Below are 16,825 nucleotides of genomic sequence, written 5' to 3' on the forward strand. Positions count from 1 at the left end.
TGAGAGTTATTGAGAGGTTAAAGCAAATAAAAATATACGTACAGGGGAATCATTCTATAATTTCAAAAGATAGCAGAGATGTAGTAATCTGCCAGCTTCCCAAAAGTCTTTTAGGGCTTTGCAGAGTAACTCTAGGAATCTTTGTCTGCTTGTTTGATTATTCTGCACTTTTAGAATCCAAACAGTCAAGAAATGAAGAATTTTTCTGTGTGTCCATACTTATAGAGTCTCACAGAAATCAAACTGACTACAACAGTTGCCACACAGGTCCCTTCATCATGGGGGAAAAGGAGGGAGGGAAGAATGCATTTAAAGTCTGATAATTGATCTTGCACAATGGCTCATTTGCATTTAACAAACAGGATTTAACATCTTCTTGTTAGAGACCATTATTTGCATTACCCAAGGCTTTTTCCCTGTTTGATAAGTTACATAGTCAGACTATGCAAATGCTTGCTATCACTTTATAACAGGGTATTGAGTGAGAACAATACATGCAGCATCCTACAATAATTTTATAAAACACTAAACACATTCTTATGAACTTCAGATCTAATAAGCAAGACTGGTTCCTAGCTATGCATCTGTAAGCATTCAGTGAGACCTGGGGCCTTTACATGAGCTGGCATCTGGTCTGCCAGCATCACAGGTGCCTGCCGAAGTTATTGCTGAATGGCTTGAGAAAGTGTCCTACTGCAGAGGAAGAATAAGTCTGTAATCTGTAGAAACCTGAGAGGACTGCAGATGATCTAGATCTCTCAGGAGGATTCAAAGGACATCCCTGGGTACATAAATTGTTTTGTACGCATCCTCCACCCCCCCCCCCTTCTCAGAAGTTTCCACAGTGGCGTACAGGCTGGTAGTAGGGTCTCTGCCAAGTATGGCATGCAGCTCTTTGCAAAAGTAACAGGTCCGCGGCTTGGCACCAAATCAATGGTTGGCCTCCCTGGCCTTCTGTAATGCCTGATTCCTTGGCTTTCATGCAGCACTGCTGATCGTCCCTGTCAAAACCCTTTTCTTGCACACCTGAGCAATCTTCTGACATTTCTGTGGCTGGTTCAGAGCTGTGCTTGCGCAGCCTCTTCTCCCCATAGGCCAGGAGATCCAGCATCTCCCCTCTAGTTCAGGCAGAAACACAATTGGAGTCGTGGGTAGCTAGGCCATTGCACACAGCGGAGAGCTGCTGGGTATGCTCGCTCAACTGAACAATCAAGAAAAGGCAATTCAGAAATTTACAGGGATTTTGGAGGGGGGGGGACCCCGCGTAGGCAAGCGTCTGGTCTACATGTCCCTATGCAGTGGAATTCACAATTGTGAGCAGAGTAGTCAATGTCAGGCAGTGTTGGACAATGGCTGGAGGACTGTTAATGTCAACACAGGTAATGCAGTGTCTACTCACGCTGCGATGACCTACATACATCAACCACGGCTCAATGCCACTTGAGGTGGTTACTATGTCAGCATAATAGGGCACTTACAACAGTGGAAAACAACTTTAAATGTAGAGGTGCACAACTAGGTCAATGCAAATTATGTGAAATTAACTTTGTAGTGTAGATCAGGCCTAAAACTAGGATGTTTATCCAAAGTAGTGTCTCAAAAGGGATGAGGAAGGTTATGGTGGATCAGGAATTCAGTCGCACCTAAAGGATATCAGTGCTTTCCTTGTGACATGACTAGGAGAGCCTTCTCCCTAAGTTTAAACACACACACACACACACACTCACTCCTCTAACCTGTGTAGATCAGTCACTTTATCACTGATCCCTAGTACTTATCCTACTGGCAAATAACCTTCTCTGTTGCCATCAGGTAAGTGCAGATGTTCGTATAAAACTATTGTCTATTGATATCTCTGGTCCAGTATTGGAAAAGAGCTTTCTTCAACTGGCAATTGGGTCCTGATTTTCCAAAAAGAGGCTGTTTCCTACTTGTAGTAACACGCTGAATTTGTTTCACATTGCAATAAAGTAAATGTATAATGCAGACAGTATTTTTCTGTTTTTTCCTTTATTATTGAAGATGTGTTTAAATAAGGTTCTTTTCAGTTTCATCCTGAAGAGAAAGAATCCCTTGATGTTGTTTATTCCTACAGAAATGATGGTTATAAAAATGCAGCATTATAAATTTGTTGCAGGAGTAAAGAAGATAATGAGCTTCAGGGGACAGTCCCTTAAATATAAATACTGTAGCTCTGGTAATTCAATATGGTTTTTGTATATTAGTCATAAATATATAAATGAATTACTGTGGAAGTCATATATGTGTGTGTGCGCATGTGTGCAAGACTTTCACAGATAGAAGTCCTTTTAAAAGAAGACTGAAAGTATCTACCTCTCCCTATACTGATTATCATATGCCCAAATGTAACATTGTTACAGAACTACTGGAGTACAGTGCAGTGCTTAAAAAAAGATTTTTGCATGATTAATTTTTCAGATGGAATTAAACAAAATCAGATTACAATTTATAGCATGGACTTCCCCTCTTCCTCCCCTCCCCCCGCCGCCAAAAATAAACACTGTAGAAGGGCCTGGGGACATGATCTGGCCTTAATGTTTTTCGAATTTTAATGAACTTTAGTCAAACACATGCAGATAAGTATAGAGTCCAGGGTTTTAAAAACCTTTCAATCTTTCTCCCTTCCCCCACCAAAAAAACAAAACCAAACCGTTTTCTAAAGCAGAGAAGGTTTAAAATCAGGTTTTAATTTTTTGATCTTCTCTCAGTCTAGAATATTTACATAAAGAAAACACTGGAACATTTTTCATACTAGAAATATCAGGCTCTAAATTAAGCTGTGAATGGAAAAACTAAAGTTTTCAAAATAAAAAAAATTAATGTAATTAAAAGAATGTTGCAAAATTGCTATAAAACATGCCAAATCAAGGAATAAAATCTACTCACCCACCATTACAATAAAGTAAGTAAAATGTCGCAAGGGTGAACAGACGGCAAAACATAGCTATTATGCTATGTGCTAATATGGGAACCTTAGCCATTCAACTCTCATTACCTTTAAAAGTTTCTTCTTTTAGATCATTATAAACTTGCTTATTGCTAAAAGTTTTGTTAAGACAGCTAAAGTAAGATCAAATACACAAGTGATATAAAAGTATTTATTTACATAATTTACATAAAGAACAGACTGCTTTCTTTGAACCCGAAAACTTACGCATGAACAATATTACATATGTTTGTCAAAGAACTCTTCAAGGAAAGCAGTCCTTTGCCACATCTTAATAGAAATGATAAACCATTGATCAGTGGAACTTAACACAGGATGCTGTTCTGTTTCCTTCCATCACTATGACTTATACAACTTTCATATCCAACACGGAAAACACACGTTATCTTATTCCTCTAAAGAAATGAGATTCATTTCAAAAGATATTGATAACAAAGTGCACATGGTTTGCTGTGAAAAAACAACAAGAACAAGGTCTGTTGTCCCTTCCATCTAATAGGGATAAATAAGGCACCACAAATTTTGTCGTTTCTTTATAATTTATGAAATACAAATTATTTTTGCCTTGTCGTTTGAATTGCATCTGAAATACTATGAATGAATCTTTACTACTTTAGTAGGTACTTAGAGGACATTATTTTATAGCGTCCTCCTCCACAAATCAATTTTGAGAACATATTAGCGGGGATGATCTAACTGGTTTACCTGATTCTAAAATACAACATGCCTCATGTAACAATAACTAACAAAATATTTGCATACAAAAACCAGACCCTACAAGATGTACAATAGCCTTAGCTACATGTATACAATGTTAATCTATTACTGCAGTGTTTACAGTAGGAGAAAAAATGGGTATTTCAAGTTAAAATGAAATAGTCAAACCATGAGACACTAGGCTGAAAATGGACATGTGATTGGATCCATTTGTACAGTCATTTTTTAAATGCAAGTTGTCATTTACTTGAAAAACAAGGGAAAACCATTCTATTGTAGGATAGTTTTCCCCTTCCACTGTAGCATGAAAATTGTAACCACTTCTCACATTTAGCTGCTATAAAGTACGTGATCTGGTCTTCTAGTTTAATGATTCCTAATAGCTGGTCTATTTTTGATTATTGTTCCAGTCTTGAAGGCTCCTTTAGAAGCTACAAGTCAAAAAATAACTTCTGAAAGGATAAAAATTCAAGTCTCAGCAAGTGATTCAAGAGAAATCTGATAATCATTATAATTAGAAAATAAATTATGGATTTGCTAGTAAATCACCATCCAACCCTACAGAGTAGATATTTCTTTGCAGAGGGTGGCAAAATAATCTTAAAAAATAGTTTGAATACCAAATTTAGCAAAATATTTTAAATTACTTTCTCATTAAGAATCATTTTCATTTTGGCAAGACCCATTCACAAAATACAAATTAAAGGTAGAAGCACAACCTGTAAGGTAAACAAACATATACTATGCATTTCTGACTGACCTGTGGCAAGTGAAGCAAGAGTAAAAAAGTAATTCTGGTTTGAAGGGGGTCTTCAGAACTGTTAAGGAACATAATTAGGGAGATACTCATCTTGAGGTATGTGACATTATGTAAATCCCATGTTCTGAAAGTCTATTCTGTATCCTTGATCTCCAGCGGCGAACATTTAACCAAGGAGAAAAATGCAGACTTTATCAAAGTCTAATTTAAAATATCTACCTACTCATTTCAAAAAGTCAAAAATTTAAGAATGAAAATATATTTATCTTTTAGAAGAATGCCTGATTTTAAGATTGAGACCATGTGACTCTCAACTTGTCAAGGCAATTTTTCCTTATTACGTAAGTGGAAAATTAGTCTTCCTGTGACAAACCTAATACCACCCTAAAACTAAGTTACACTGTGCTAGTTAACAAAACGTAGACAGGAAACATGAGGAAAACCATTCTAACTTAACGGTTTCAAAGTAGCAAATCCTCAAAGCATCCTCACTCAGTAGTTCTGGGTTCGATTCTGCTCGCAGTTACTCTTGATTTATACTAGGGAAATTCCACTGAAGTCAATGGAGTTACAGGAGTATATAAAAGACAGTGCAAGAGTAGAATCCAGCCTATTGTATTAAATATTTACTTTAGGAAGAAATAAGCATTTACAATGGGAGATACGTTAATCTTTTCCTCACCCCCAAATCAGACAGATGAAAAAGGATTAACATGGGATAGCATCTTTTAATAAATTAAAATTAAATAAATATAGTCTTTCATGTTTATCTCTGTACATTTAAAAGGGATTAAAAAATTTTTCTCCATCAGGGCTTTTAAGCTTATGTACCTGTGAATCTGTCATTATAAAAATATGTAATTTGGAGAAGACTATAAAATAGCCGTCAATAGAAAACATTTTAATGTATTTACTACACTAAGCTTTTAGAATTGCTTCTCTATCAACGGAGATAAATATGAAGGTAATTCTCCTTCCTGGAGTGGAACTTCACAAAAAGAAGTATAGCAAATAACTTTTATAACCAGCCCAACAAGCTTCAGCATTATGATTTAAAGGGATATTGTCATGTGGATAGTCATTCATTCATTGCACTTCTAGAAGGTAGTCATGCACCCAGCATCTGCATCTAGAAAAGTTACAGTGTAAGCCAACAGCTGCTGTTTGGTCTCATCATGCCAATCTAGTTCTTAAAAATTTGAAAAATGCTCAGATTGCCCAGAACGAGAAAAACTGATTTGGTCTTCCAACAGTGCTTGTTATTCTCCATTAGCGAGGCTAGTAATAAATTAGGACTAAGGAAGAACAAAGGAGAATTCACAGCAACTCATTTATACACAGTTCTGCTGTTACACGGCAGTCTTGGATCCCAGAGGTTTATTCTGAATCATTCACCTCCATAAAGATATCATTGAAAAAATATTCCGAGATTCTGGTTGGCTCCTCTTCTTTCTCCTGTTTAGTACTGGAAGCTTGCTTCTCAGAAGACTCAGAAGAAATCTACCAAAATATAAAAAAACTGCATTTACAGGTTTGACATCTACTGAGATTTGTTGTTTCTCATGCATCTATGCCTCATCTTGTGTACAAACTAGAGTCTTGTGGTAAGTTTCAGCACTCACTTAAAATGTAAAAGCAACAGGCCTCCCTCTACCAACATAATAAAGATTTCCCCAAGCAAAATTGTTTCAGAGAATAATTTGGGATACACCAAGTTAACTGTAGTACAACCATCCTTCAAATCTTCCATTCATTTACTTGGTCAGGTAGATTAATTTTAACTGATCAAGCTATTACCTGTAACAATTATTCTTTAAAGATACAAAATTTAATGGAATCCTACTCTTGAGTGGGTGCCCTGAGCACAGAACTACAAAGTCACACAGGACAGGTTCACGTGATATTTCTGCTAAGGTAATAATGGAAATTTGATCTCAAGCAAGTAAACTTGATCTCAAGTAGGTAAACTTGTACAGAGAAGACGATGTGGCTGCTTTGCAAATTTCATAGACATACACAAGTCAGAGGCAGACATGTAGCAGACATACCTCTCACAAAACGTGAGATGACATAACCCCCAAAACAGAGTCGTCAAGCTGCTGCAGCAAGACGCAATCAGATATGGTCTCTTGGAAACAAGCACAACATAGTGTCAAGTAATGAAAGCTGAGTGGACTTCGAGGGATTTAGCATTTCCAAATAAAAGCCTAAGGAGTTTTGTCAGGAAGGACATTCAAGTTAATGGGAAACGTTGGCAGGACAAGTGATTACGGCAAACCTCTAAAACCACCTTTGGGAGCAATTTATTAGGGATTTAATGGGGGTTGCAAACAATTATCCTTATTTTGTGTTTTAGATATTCAAAGTGTTTGTAAAGCACTTAAATCTTTGCACACAGACTTGCACCAGAATAACAGACACTTATTTTAGGATACACGTCCTGTTTCAGTTTTGCTTAATGTGGAAAATGTAATGTGACCTCAAGAGATCAGAACAGAGAATCTGGGGAGATTTCATATCAACAAAACACAATCTCCTCCTTAGGGAGAGGAAATAAACAGTACAAATGAGATGGGATGTAATCAAGCAGCTGCATTTTTAACTGTTCAGTTATGGCTCCCCCCTACACTTTGCAGCACGTATAACACTACACAGCTGGCTCCTTTGGGTAAAGTGGCAAATGGTGAATTTTCAGAGACATATGTGGTCAGCTCCCTGGGTCTGCTCTCCACCTGATGTGCTCAAAGCAGTGACCTCAGGTTCCTGATTTAAGACAGAAGTGTAGGCAGAAACCGGGAGAAATAAAATATCATATAAAATGAAACATTAATTCCAAATTTTAAGATGCCTTTGCTGTTGTTATTGGAGCATTGTTCTAAGAGACTCTCCAACATTTAAAAAAAGTTGACGTAACTGTGGTTTGTTTTTCCTATTATTCAACATAGTCCTTTTGTTCAGCTTCATGGCATACAGATAAGCAAAGAGTCCACAAATCTATAAAAGAATGTCACAGTGATCACTTTGCACACACACAAATGGTTGTCTCCTAGTAGTGCTTTACATTTCATACAGACATGATGTTCAGAGGTAACTGTATGTACCTGAACTGCAGCAGTGCCTCTATTCTCACATTCAGCGGACGTCAACAGGCTTGTAGAGGGAAGGGAACAGGACTCTTGAGTGTCTGTATTGTTCTCAGCGGATGGAGTAGGTCTTTTCAGACTTTGCTTTGAGGAAGCTATGAGAGGTTTTTGGAGTCTCTGTCCATTCCCTTTAGCACCCTCTCCAGGTTCAGAGATACTTGATTTACAAATTAAAGATAAAAATCCCAGAGGTCTTCGGCCAGCCCTGTTCAAAACAACAAAAATTAACAATAAAGTTTCAAGGTTTATATAATATTGTCATCTTGCTTAATGAAAATGGAGTAGAAATATTGTTTGTATTTAATGAGAGTTTGACTTACAATCTAGTAGCAAACACTTCTAAATTATATGAAGATGATTAAAACATTCTAAAATAAATAATTTGGAATAGGTTAAATCAACCCCAGGATTTGTTGCGTTTGGTGGTTTTTTACGTTTTGTTTTTTATTCTCTGAATTGGAAAAATAACATTTTTTGCCAGATTATTTAAGCAGTACAGAGCTGAGAAAGCTCCTTGTAGAGCTGTAAAAGCCTTTAACAGCCTCCATGCCACCACAGTGTGGGAGCTGGGGAGCCCACCATTCACTACTCAAGAGTGGCCAACATAAGCTCCCAGATCTTTAGGCAGAAGATACTCCTAGCAACAGGAACAGCTGTAGAGGAGACCAGCCAACTTCTAGCTCACAAAAGAGGAGAGAATCCCTTCATGTGTCATTTCCACAGGCCTCCTCTAATGTACCACATGAGGGAGGAATCCCACCTTTCCCAAGGGCAACCTAGAAAGCGTCCCAGAATACAGAAGGAAGACACTCCTTGGAGCAGGAACAGCACCAGATCTTCACTCTACCAACATCAGTACAGCCAATCACAGTGAACGGTTACTTAATGTTAACTGAGGAACAAAAGTTTGGGCAAAAGCCCAGAGTCACTTTTTAGATTGTAATCTTGAAGGCAGGGACTGTCTTTTTCTATGCATGGGCAGCACCTACATATTGTGGTTGACACTGGAATACAAATAAGCAACAACTAAACCCCACACACCACAATGATATGAGAGGAGGGGCAAAATCATCAGGGGCCAATAGGCTATGGTAAATGCTACTAGGACAGGGAAAAGTAGAGGGTTACAAAAAACCTATGACTGTAGGAAAAGTAAAATGATGAGTAAATAAGTGATGCTTAGAGGAATAGAACTAAAATACAAGGGAAAGGTAAATAAAAAAATATTAAAAGGAACATTAGAAGGAATAAAAGAGTAATGTTGCATCTTCTGTTTGTTGTCTAGACTGTAAACTCTGTAGGGCAGTGACATGTCTTAATACAGCTCTAAAGAATGAGCACACTGAGTGTATTAATTGCTACTACTTAACTGAAAAGTTCAAAGACACGATATGTTTATACAGTATACTACAGCACAGGACGGGGCAATTAAAAGAAATGGTTTATTAAAGCTACCAATCTGGTTTTCCCAAGTCCAGATGCTAGTGAACAGAGTCTACATCACAAAAGGCGGCTGTGTAAATAGAAAAGCCAAATACTTAATAGGCATGAGCTATCTGTTCACTGAGGCACATTGCCAGAAAAGCATGGGACAGCATGGATCACCGTAGCTCACGAAAGCTTATGCTCAGATAAATTGGTTAGTCTCTAAGGTTTCAGAGTAGCAGCCGTGTTAGTCTGTATTCGCAAAAAGAAAAGGAGTACTTGTGGCACCTTAGAGACTAACCAATTTATTTGAGCATAAGCTTTCGTGAGCTACAGCTCACTTCATCTTATGCATAAAAGTGGAAAATGCAGTGAGGATGTTTTTATACAGTCTAAGGTGCCACAAGTACTCCTTTTCTGTTAACTATGCCGTTACCATTCCATGGTTAGAGTATTTCAAATTCCAAAGCTGATCCTTTCTAGTTTTTTGCTGAAGAAAAGGAAGGACAATGTTCTAGTGTATGGGTTTTTAACCTGGGATTATGTCTATCCTGCTCTTACCACGATGCTAAGTAGAAGGATCACCGTGTGCAAGTCCTGATAAGAAAGGGGTATTCAGTATGAAAAGGCTGAGAACCAGTGTTCCTAGAAATACCTTAGCATCGGGCTCTTTGAAAGGGCAGCTGTGCTTCCAACATGTCCCGAATGTCCAGATTCACAAATATCCATAGAACTTTCTTGCTCATTTGCTGCTTCTTTTCCCTCACGGTCCATTCCAGACACCAGCTCATCTGAACACTTGCATGCCGATTCCTCAACTGGTACAGTTCCTAAATTCTGAAAGGATTCAGATTGCCCACTTTCTGCAGTTTTAGATACAAATATAGAGGTAGGTAGTTTTTTCTTCTTTGAAGTTTTCAATTTCTCAGAAATTCTCCCTTTAAGGGAAAAAATTAATATTAAGCATAAATGGGAAATGTACATTTCTTATTGACTGAACTTATACTCTTAATATTTTTATAATATTAGTATTCTACATCATGGTCCAAACCACTGTGGTGGTGGCGATGATATTAAAAGACGTAGTGTTTTGGGGCATTACAACTGACACTAGTGTTATTTTTGTTTTTGTTTGTTTTTTAAATAAACGCAAGCAAGCTAAGTTTCTCAAAAGATACTATTAATTTTTTTTAAATAGGTTGTATTTTTGGACCTGAAAACCTTACCAGATCACACAGACATTAGAATTGGAAAAGATCAATTAGGTCATGCAACCTACCTTCTGCTAAGGCAGAATGCTCTCCTCTATTATACTTTCTAGGGCTTGGCCCCATTCTGAATTTTTCCAAATAGGGGCTTCCATAATTTTTTTTGGGAGACTATTGCACAACTTAAAAGTAATACTCTGAAATCCCCTATACAAGTGCAAAGTGCTAAACAGATCTCACTGTCAGGAAATTTCTGATATTCAATCTACTATTTTTTCCCTCAATTTCATTCCACTTCTTTTACAATTACATCCCTTCTTTTTACATTAGCTCAAATATTATGCCTCCGATGTTTCCATCCTTCAAATATTTGTAGGCTAATCCTTCTTTCAGTTAAGCCTTTTAACTAAGAAACTACACATATCTGGTTTCTTTAGTCTTTCCTCATATGTCAGACCCTCCAGTCCCCTATTCTTTTTTTTTGGTTGATCTTCTTGGAACTCCTTCCAACATGTTCACATATTTTTAGTAACAAGGTGACCAAAAATAAAACCACTGTTGTAAATTGTAGAGAGGGAGACTATCATTCCTGACATGCATGCAAGCTGTAGACCTGATTCAAAGCCCACAGAAGTCATTATAAGTCTTTCCATTGACTTTAAGGAGCTTCAGATCAAGCCCTGTATTATCCAGATTCTTTATTCAATTACAGCGATATTAAAAATAAAGCATCTCCACTATATTATGAGGTCCCACTAACATTTCACATTCGCTCTGCTGGGACTTCATAGCAGCTAAGACAAGACCTCTGCTGATCTGGTTAGAATTGTAAATGCACAAAAAGGTAGTTTGGCATAATACAAATCATCGGTTAACTGCTCCATTCCAAACAGGTGGAAACGTATCAGCTAATTAACAAAAAATTCCTTTCGGCTCTGTATTTGAGATCTTTCCTGTGGCCTTTATGCACAAGTTCTAAAAAGTACCTTGAACGGGGAGTCACTTCTATATATCTGAGGTATCTTTTGCTTGTTAATTTTTTGGGGTTGCTTTTTTTTTTCCTTTTTTAAACCCACCAACCATAAAATAAAATAAATAAATAAATAGATCTTACTTTTAGAAATGCACAAATAAGAGGCCGCTCTTAAAATTCATGAAAATCATCTCATTTAAGGCTCCAAATATAGTAATGTTTTTGAAGCCAGTGGAATTTTAACATGAATATATAAAATTTTGCCAGACACCTAATCCCAATGCAGGTAATTGGCAATTAAAGTGAATAGAAGACAATTTTCCCCTTATGAATACATTGCCGCTGGTAGGATTAGTTAGCAAAACGGCAATTAATGTTAGCTACCATTTACAAGTGACTCCACATACATTAAATCTCAAAAATTCACCTACCAGCCATTTTCCTTGGAGCATGTGTTGATTTAACTGAAGACTCCTATATTAAACATTTAAAAGTCAATTTCTCTTTTTCAAAGAAGCACAATAAAAGTTAGTACAGTAATAAGATTATACATTTACAGATCTTAAATCAGCTGGGGACAAACAACAGGAAGGAAAAGGTCTTCAACTCTCAGGAATGTGATGGGACCTTTGTCACTTGTGACCCCTAGTGCTGATTGAAAAGCAGGCTTTCAGGGTATTACCAGATAGCCATGACAGGGGCCTCAAGTTCAGAGAGCATAAAAGCAAGGAAGCTGGGGGAATTCTCAAGGTTCCCACTGGAGTTGTTGAAATCATAGTGTAGAGTTCCCCACACCTCAAAACATATTGTACTCAATAGCAAAAATACATGTAAGTCACTCCAAATAAATTGGTCACCCCACAGTATGGGAAATTCGTCCAGTTTCCCTTTGCAGCTAGCGCCCCAGTAAAGAGGGATGGGGATATTTCTAGCCACATAGGTCACATAGCTTTTTCCTGTAATGAATTTCCTCCAAGAATCATGATGCACCCTTCCCTGAAACAAGACAGCCACGTGACCAGCATATGCCTGAAGCTTCCCCTGCTGCAACTGCACCATCAAAAAAAATTAAAGTGGGTGAACGCACAGAAACAATTAAGAAGAATACAAAGCATATCAAGTAAAAAGTACAATGGAAAACGGGGCCCATAAGTATACCCAACAAAGTGAACACAGAAACTAGAGCCTAAAGAATATTTAGCATTCCTACTGTTTGAAACAAAAAGCAACTTACAGCTTCCATTTTGCTGCTTAAAAGCTTCGTGGAAAAATTTCAAATTAGGTAATTAACCTAGTTAATACAGTACTATTTTGAAGTCAGTTAATACTCTCATAGTATGCATAAAAAGGTATTTCCTGAATTAGTATCTGACCTTGTAAGTATTTGCAAGATTATCATCTGCTGAGGTAGATGGAGTTCGCTTGGCAGGAGGAGTGTCACTTTTTTCAAGATCAATAGCACACCTTTTGCAAGATGTCTGATCCAAATTAGTAAATGACTCTATTGATGCTCTCTGCAGTCCTTCTGTTCCTGTACAGGTATCTAAAGAGGTAGCAGCTTTATCAACTGGAGTCGTCAGTGATCCAATGCTGTAATTATAAATACGTGTCAAAGTTACCACTGTGAAAAGTTACTATCTTAAAATAAATTAAAAATCAAATTTGCAGTGTATACAGCAAAGTTATAAGATGATTAAGACACAAATCTTTGCTTATATTCTTATCTACAACATGTACCGCTTCAAACACTTTTAGGTTTTTATCATTTAGATAAGCCTTGCAAGGTTTTGTTTTTTTAAAAACCACGAGGAACTAGGAATTCTCATGACACCCTCTGTCAGTCTTTTTAAAGGTTTTGTTCTTTTAACATTTTGTTTCATTTTCTGCTTGAACTGTGCATTTCATTTACATTTTCCTTAATATGCAAGTTAAGTGTTCCATGTACGAACACAACTATGAGTTAGTAGGTGACTTGTATGCATGATATCGCATACTAGAAGATGTGTTTGCTCCAGTGAATTGTAAAAAAGAACAACTATGTTTTTAATAAAACATGTATTTTGAGATTTGCATTTTGCTGTACTATCCCTGACCACCAAGGGCGTTCTTCCTGTCAATTATAGCTATGTCTTCTAATCTACTATAATCATGTAAACAATTGTCAAATAATTAAACTCCATTTCCATGAGAACATAAATCAATCCATGCATTACTTTAACTGCATTTTACTGTAATGGTTACAGTATTCTAGATGCTCAGGGTATTTATACTTGCAGTCTCGTCTCTCTTAGATTTCCACGGCACACCCTTGGGGGAGGATGATAGTCCTGTGGAACAACCAGGACAAAATTGGCCTGCCACAGAAGGTGATTAAGGGAGCAGGGTGAACCTACAAGAATACAGGTGGTCTTGAGAGACATATTCCATTACTAGCCCTCAGTATCATTGCCTATCATCATCAGGCGCCCAACAGGCAGTAATTCTCTGATGCAGGAGCTCCAGAGCTGTATGGCTGAGGCTCCTTCTTGAAGGGGAGGATCTTCAACAGAGAAAGGAGCAGGCTTAACAGCTGAGCTTACAGAGCCAATTCAGTGCCTAGGAGCTCTGTTTCACACATGCTGTGACATGGGAATAGAACTATACATTAAGAAAGCATGTCAAAGTTTTAAAAGCATATTACTATGTTATTCTTAGGAAGATTTCCCTTCCTCTTAACTTACAGTATATTGTTGTAACTTACTATGTGTACATTTTGTTGCAATATTTCATGGAAATGTGAGACCTATTTCAACAACTGTGATGTGAAAATATGCACTGTCATACTCAAACCCTTTGTTGTTTTCCTGTAGTGCTGTAAGCTTCGTTTGACATCAGTTAAATAATTTTGTCTGTCTTTATTCAAGAAAAGTATTACTAATCAACAGAATGAAAAAATTAAAACAAAGAATTCTTATGTTCTGTCATTTTCACCGAAGTGTTCCAAAAAAGGTGAGACCTTAAAAATCTGGAAAAAGTGATTTAGCTATGGAATCCAAAATACTTTAGAAAATATAAAGGTGCTCAGATTTATAATTTCCATTACTTTTCACCAGAAATATTCAAGTCAATATAGAACTAGGCTTTGCAAGTGTCCCACTGACTATGGTGCTGCTGGCACATGACCAAAATATTTAACAAATCAAAATTTAGCAGATTTACATAACTGATTTATTGCTCAGAGAATCACGATCACCTTTCATTTGTTTTAGTGAGGCTGATAAATGAGCCATGTAGTGGTTTCTCCTGCATTTCTTCTTTTAGTGAGTGTATTTAACTTTAGAGGCTCCAATAAGTTAGCCTGAGAGGCTCAGAAATAAATGCAAATTTATCTTGTAGTATATTGATCATTTACCTCTGCTCTCCCATCACATTAGCTAAGCCTGTATTCACTGGAGTGAGAAGTATGGGGGCTGGCAGCAATGGTTCCAAAGCTTGATCTAGTGACATAGATGGGTCATGATACTCTCTCGAGTCAGCTGGAATTTCCACCAATGTTAAAATAAATGTCTGTTCCGCCACCTCCTCTGGATATTCATTACCATTTCCATTCACTACCAAAAGGTGTTGGAAACAAGAGAGAGAGAGAGAGAGAATTAAACCTTACTATTTAAAGTGTACTATTTAAACTCTAGCAGTTGTGTGTTGTATCCTGCCCTTCTCCACAACTGCAGTTAGGTTTTCACATTTTGTTGCTCAAGCCAGAAAAGGCTGGGAGTACTGTGGAAACATGCTTGGCCTCTTCAGGGAGAGACGGGAGGAACCTAGCATCACTCCACAGTGATCCTTATAGCTGATTGAGAGCTGCGTTTTGTGTCTGAGGTGAGCCCCAGCCAGTACTCTTCACTCAGAAAGATGAGCACAATAATAAGCAGACGCTCTATAAGCTTGTGCAACGCTAATTAAATCAGTCAAGTCATCCATTATCCACAAAGATAAGAACCTAATACCACCACCAGTAGCTAACAATTACTCCTTTAGTGACAGCAGCAGAGGCCTGTTATTTTGGCAGTAGTCCCAGCTTCTAGTCCCACAGACAACCTGTGATGGTACATTGCTACAGTAGGATTGGGCATCAATCCTAACATTCGACAAGTCCTTAAGATTTTTCCAAGAATCAAACATTAACAGATAGATAGCAGCCAATTGCCACCTGTTAGGATGAATTTAACAAGAAGGCAATTAAAGACAAGGAATCAGTTTCCAAATCTAGCAGACATCAGCATTGTCCAATTAGCTCTTCACGTTGAACTACAGAGTAACAAGCTATTACATTAAATATACTACACACAGCATGCTATCACTAAATTTAGAGTGCCCCGAACAAAGTTTGTGAAGAATGGCTTTGAAGAAAGAGATTGAAAATTAAAGTTAAATCTAAATTATACAAAAAAAACTAAAACTCTAATATAATGCAGAAATCCCTTGATTTTTGTTGATTTAAAAGTACTACTCCACTCTTAATTCACTTTGCTTCTTTATCTCAGTTCATTTGTTTTGAAAGATGATTCACTGTTGCAAGATCTCTGCAATAACAAGGCACAATGGGATAAGGAGCCTGGAGTCACATATGCCTTCATTTTGAAAGTGTAAATTACAAGCTTAGTTAGCAGTGAGACGAATTCCTTTAAAGTAAGTGTCTAAGATTCCTAATTCAGAGGTTTTTTCTTCTTATTCAAACGGTATTGGTGCTGAATTTTGTTTTTATTCATCTTAGTTTGTTCTATCCACTTAATATCTTCTTCTGCATTCAAATGTGTAAGCTTACAGAGGCAACATCTAAAAATGCTTCAAAACTTAAGTCTCTTCAGTGACTTGTGGCATGAATTTAAATATACAATAGCGAAAAATCAATTATCTGCATATCACTAACACAAGCTACTTTAATATCAAATTATAGAAGGTCAGTTACATCAATGTTAACATAGAAAGTTCTTCATTTCTTGATCCATCTTTGCACAAGTACTTCTATCATACTAATTTTGTTTTCATTTTATTTTTACTTACACACACACTAAAATTATGAAAAGCAGTTCTGAGACACAGTGATGTAATATTACACCTAGCTGGGCTAGCAAGTATTGCTTTGCTATTTTAGGCCATTAATGTAGTGTACCTGAAGTTTCTTTTGTGCTGGTTATGTATTGCTGTTGAAACTCCTGTGTAACTGCTTCAGTCTAGAAAAAGTATTTCAAAAGAAATATTAACAAGCCTGGCAAACAACTCTAGAAAACAGAAAAAGTTTTATGAAGAATTATTGACTTTTGTTTTGTAAACACTTATCAAGTGTTAAGAGTAACAAAAGGAGAGTAATTTAACCACACCCTACCCAGATTTTGTTGATTCCCCCCCCCCCTTCCTCAAACTACGCTAAGTATTTAGGATGGAAGGATATAAAGATGATGGGGACTGGGAACACTTGGGTATTTAACTATAAGCATTATTGTGCGTTCTGCTTATACGTACTTTATCTTCATTCCCTCTAGAAATGGTTTGTGAAAAAAAAAAAGTTTACTTTTCCTACAGCACAACCCTGCAAAGCTGACTCATATAATGGATTGCTCAGCAGTGCAAAGAGCATCAATTCCCCTACCT

The 16,825-nt window shown here is 37.1% G+C and overlaps 1 protein-coding gene and 1 long non-coding RNA gene across 4 annotated transcripts in view; one reads left to right on the plus strand and one right to left on the minus strand.

The window, feature by feature from the left end:
- LOC140911392 (uncharacterized) overlaps positions 1-16,825 on the plus strand; it is a 53,808-nt gene that overhangs the window by 9,539 nt on the left and 27,444 nt on the right. The gene's annotated exons all lie outside the window — the stretch shown is intronic.
- BDP1 (BDP1 general transcription factor IIIB subunit) overlaps positions 3,106-16,825 on the minus strand; it is a 71,520-nt gene continuing 57,800 nt past the window's right edge. For all 3 annotated transcript variants that reach the window (XM_073344316.2, XM_073344315.2, XM_073344317.2), the window contains exons 36-42: positions 16,347-16,407; positions 14,586-14,784; positions 12,568-12,784; positions 11,626-11,668; positions 9,669-9,951; positions 7,547-7,793; positions 3,106-5,945 (exon numbers count right to left, since the gene is read on the minus strand). In XM_073344316.2, the coding sequence (XP_073200417.2) occupies positions 5,823-5,945; positions 7,547-7,793; positions 9,669-9,951; positions 11,626-11,668; positions 12,568-12,784; positions 14,586-14,784; positions 16,347-16,407 (1,173 nt within the window). In that variant the 3' untranslated portion in view covers positions 3,106-5,822. The remainder of the gene's footprint in view (positions 5,946-7,546; positions 7,794-9,668; positions 9,952-11,625; positions 11,669-12,567; positions 12,785-14,585; positions 14,785-16,346; positions 16,408-16,825) is intronic.

The sequence above is a fragment of the Lepidochelys kempii genome, chromosome 5, assembly GCF_965140285.1.
Source record: "Lepidochelys kempii isolate rLepKem1 chromosome 5, rLepKem1.hap1, whole genome shotgun sequence".
Classification (NCBI taxonomy): Eukaryota; Metazoa; Chordata; order Testudines; family Cheloniidae; genus Lepidochelys; species Lepidochelys kempii.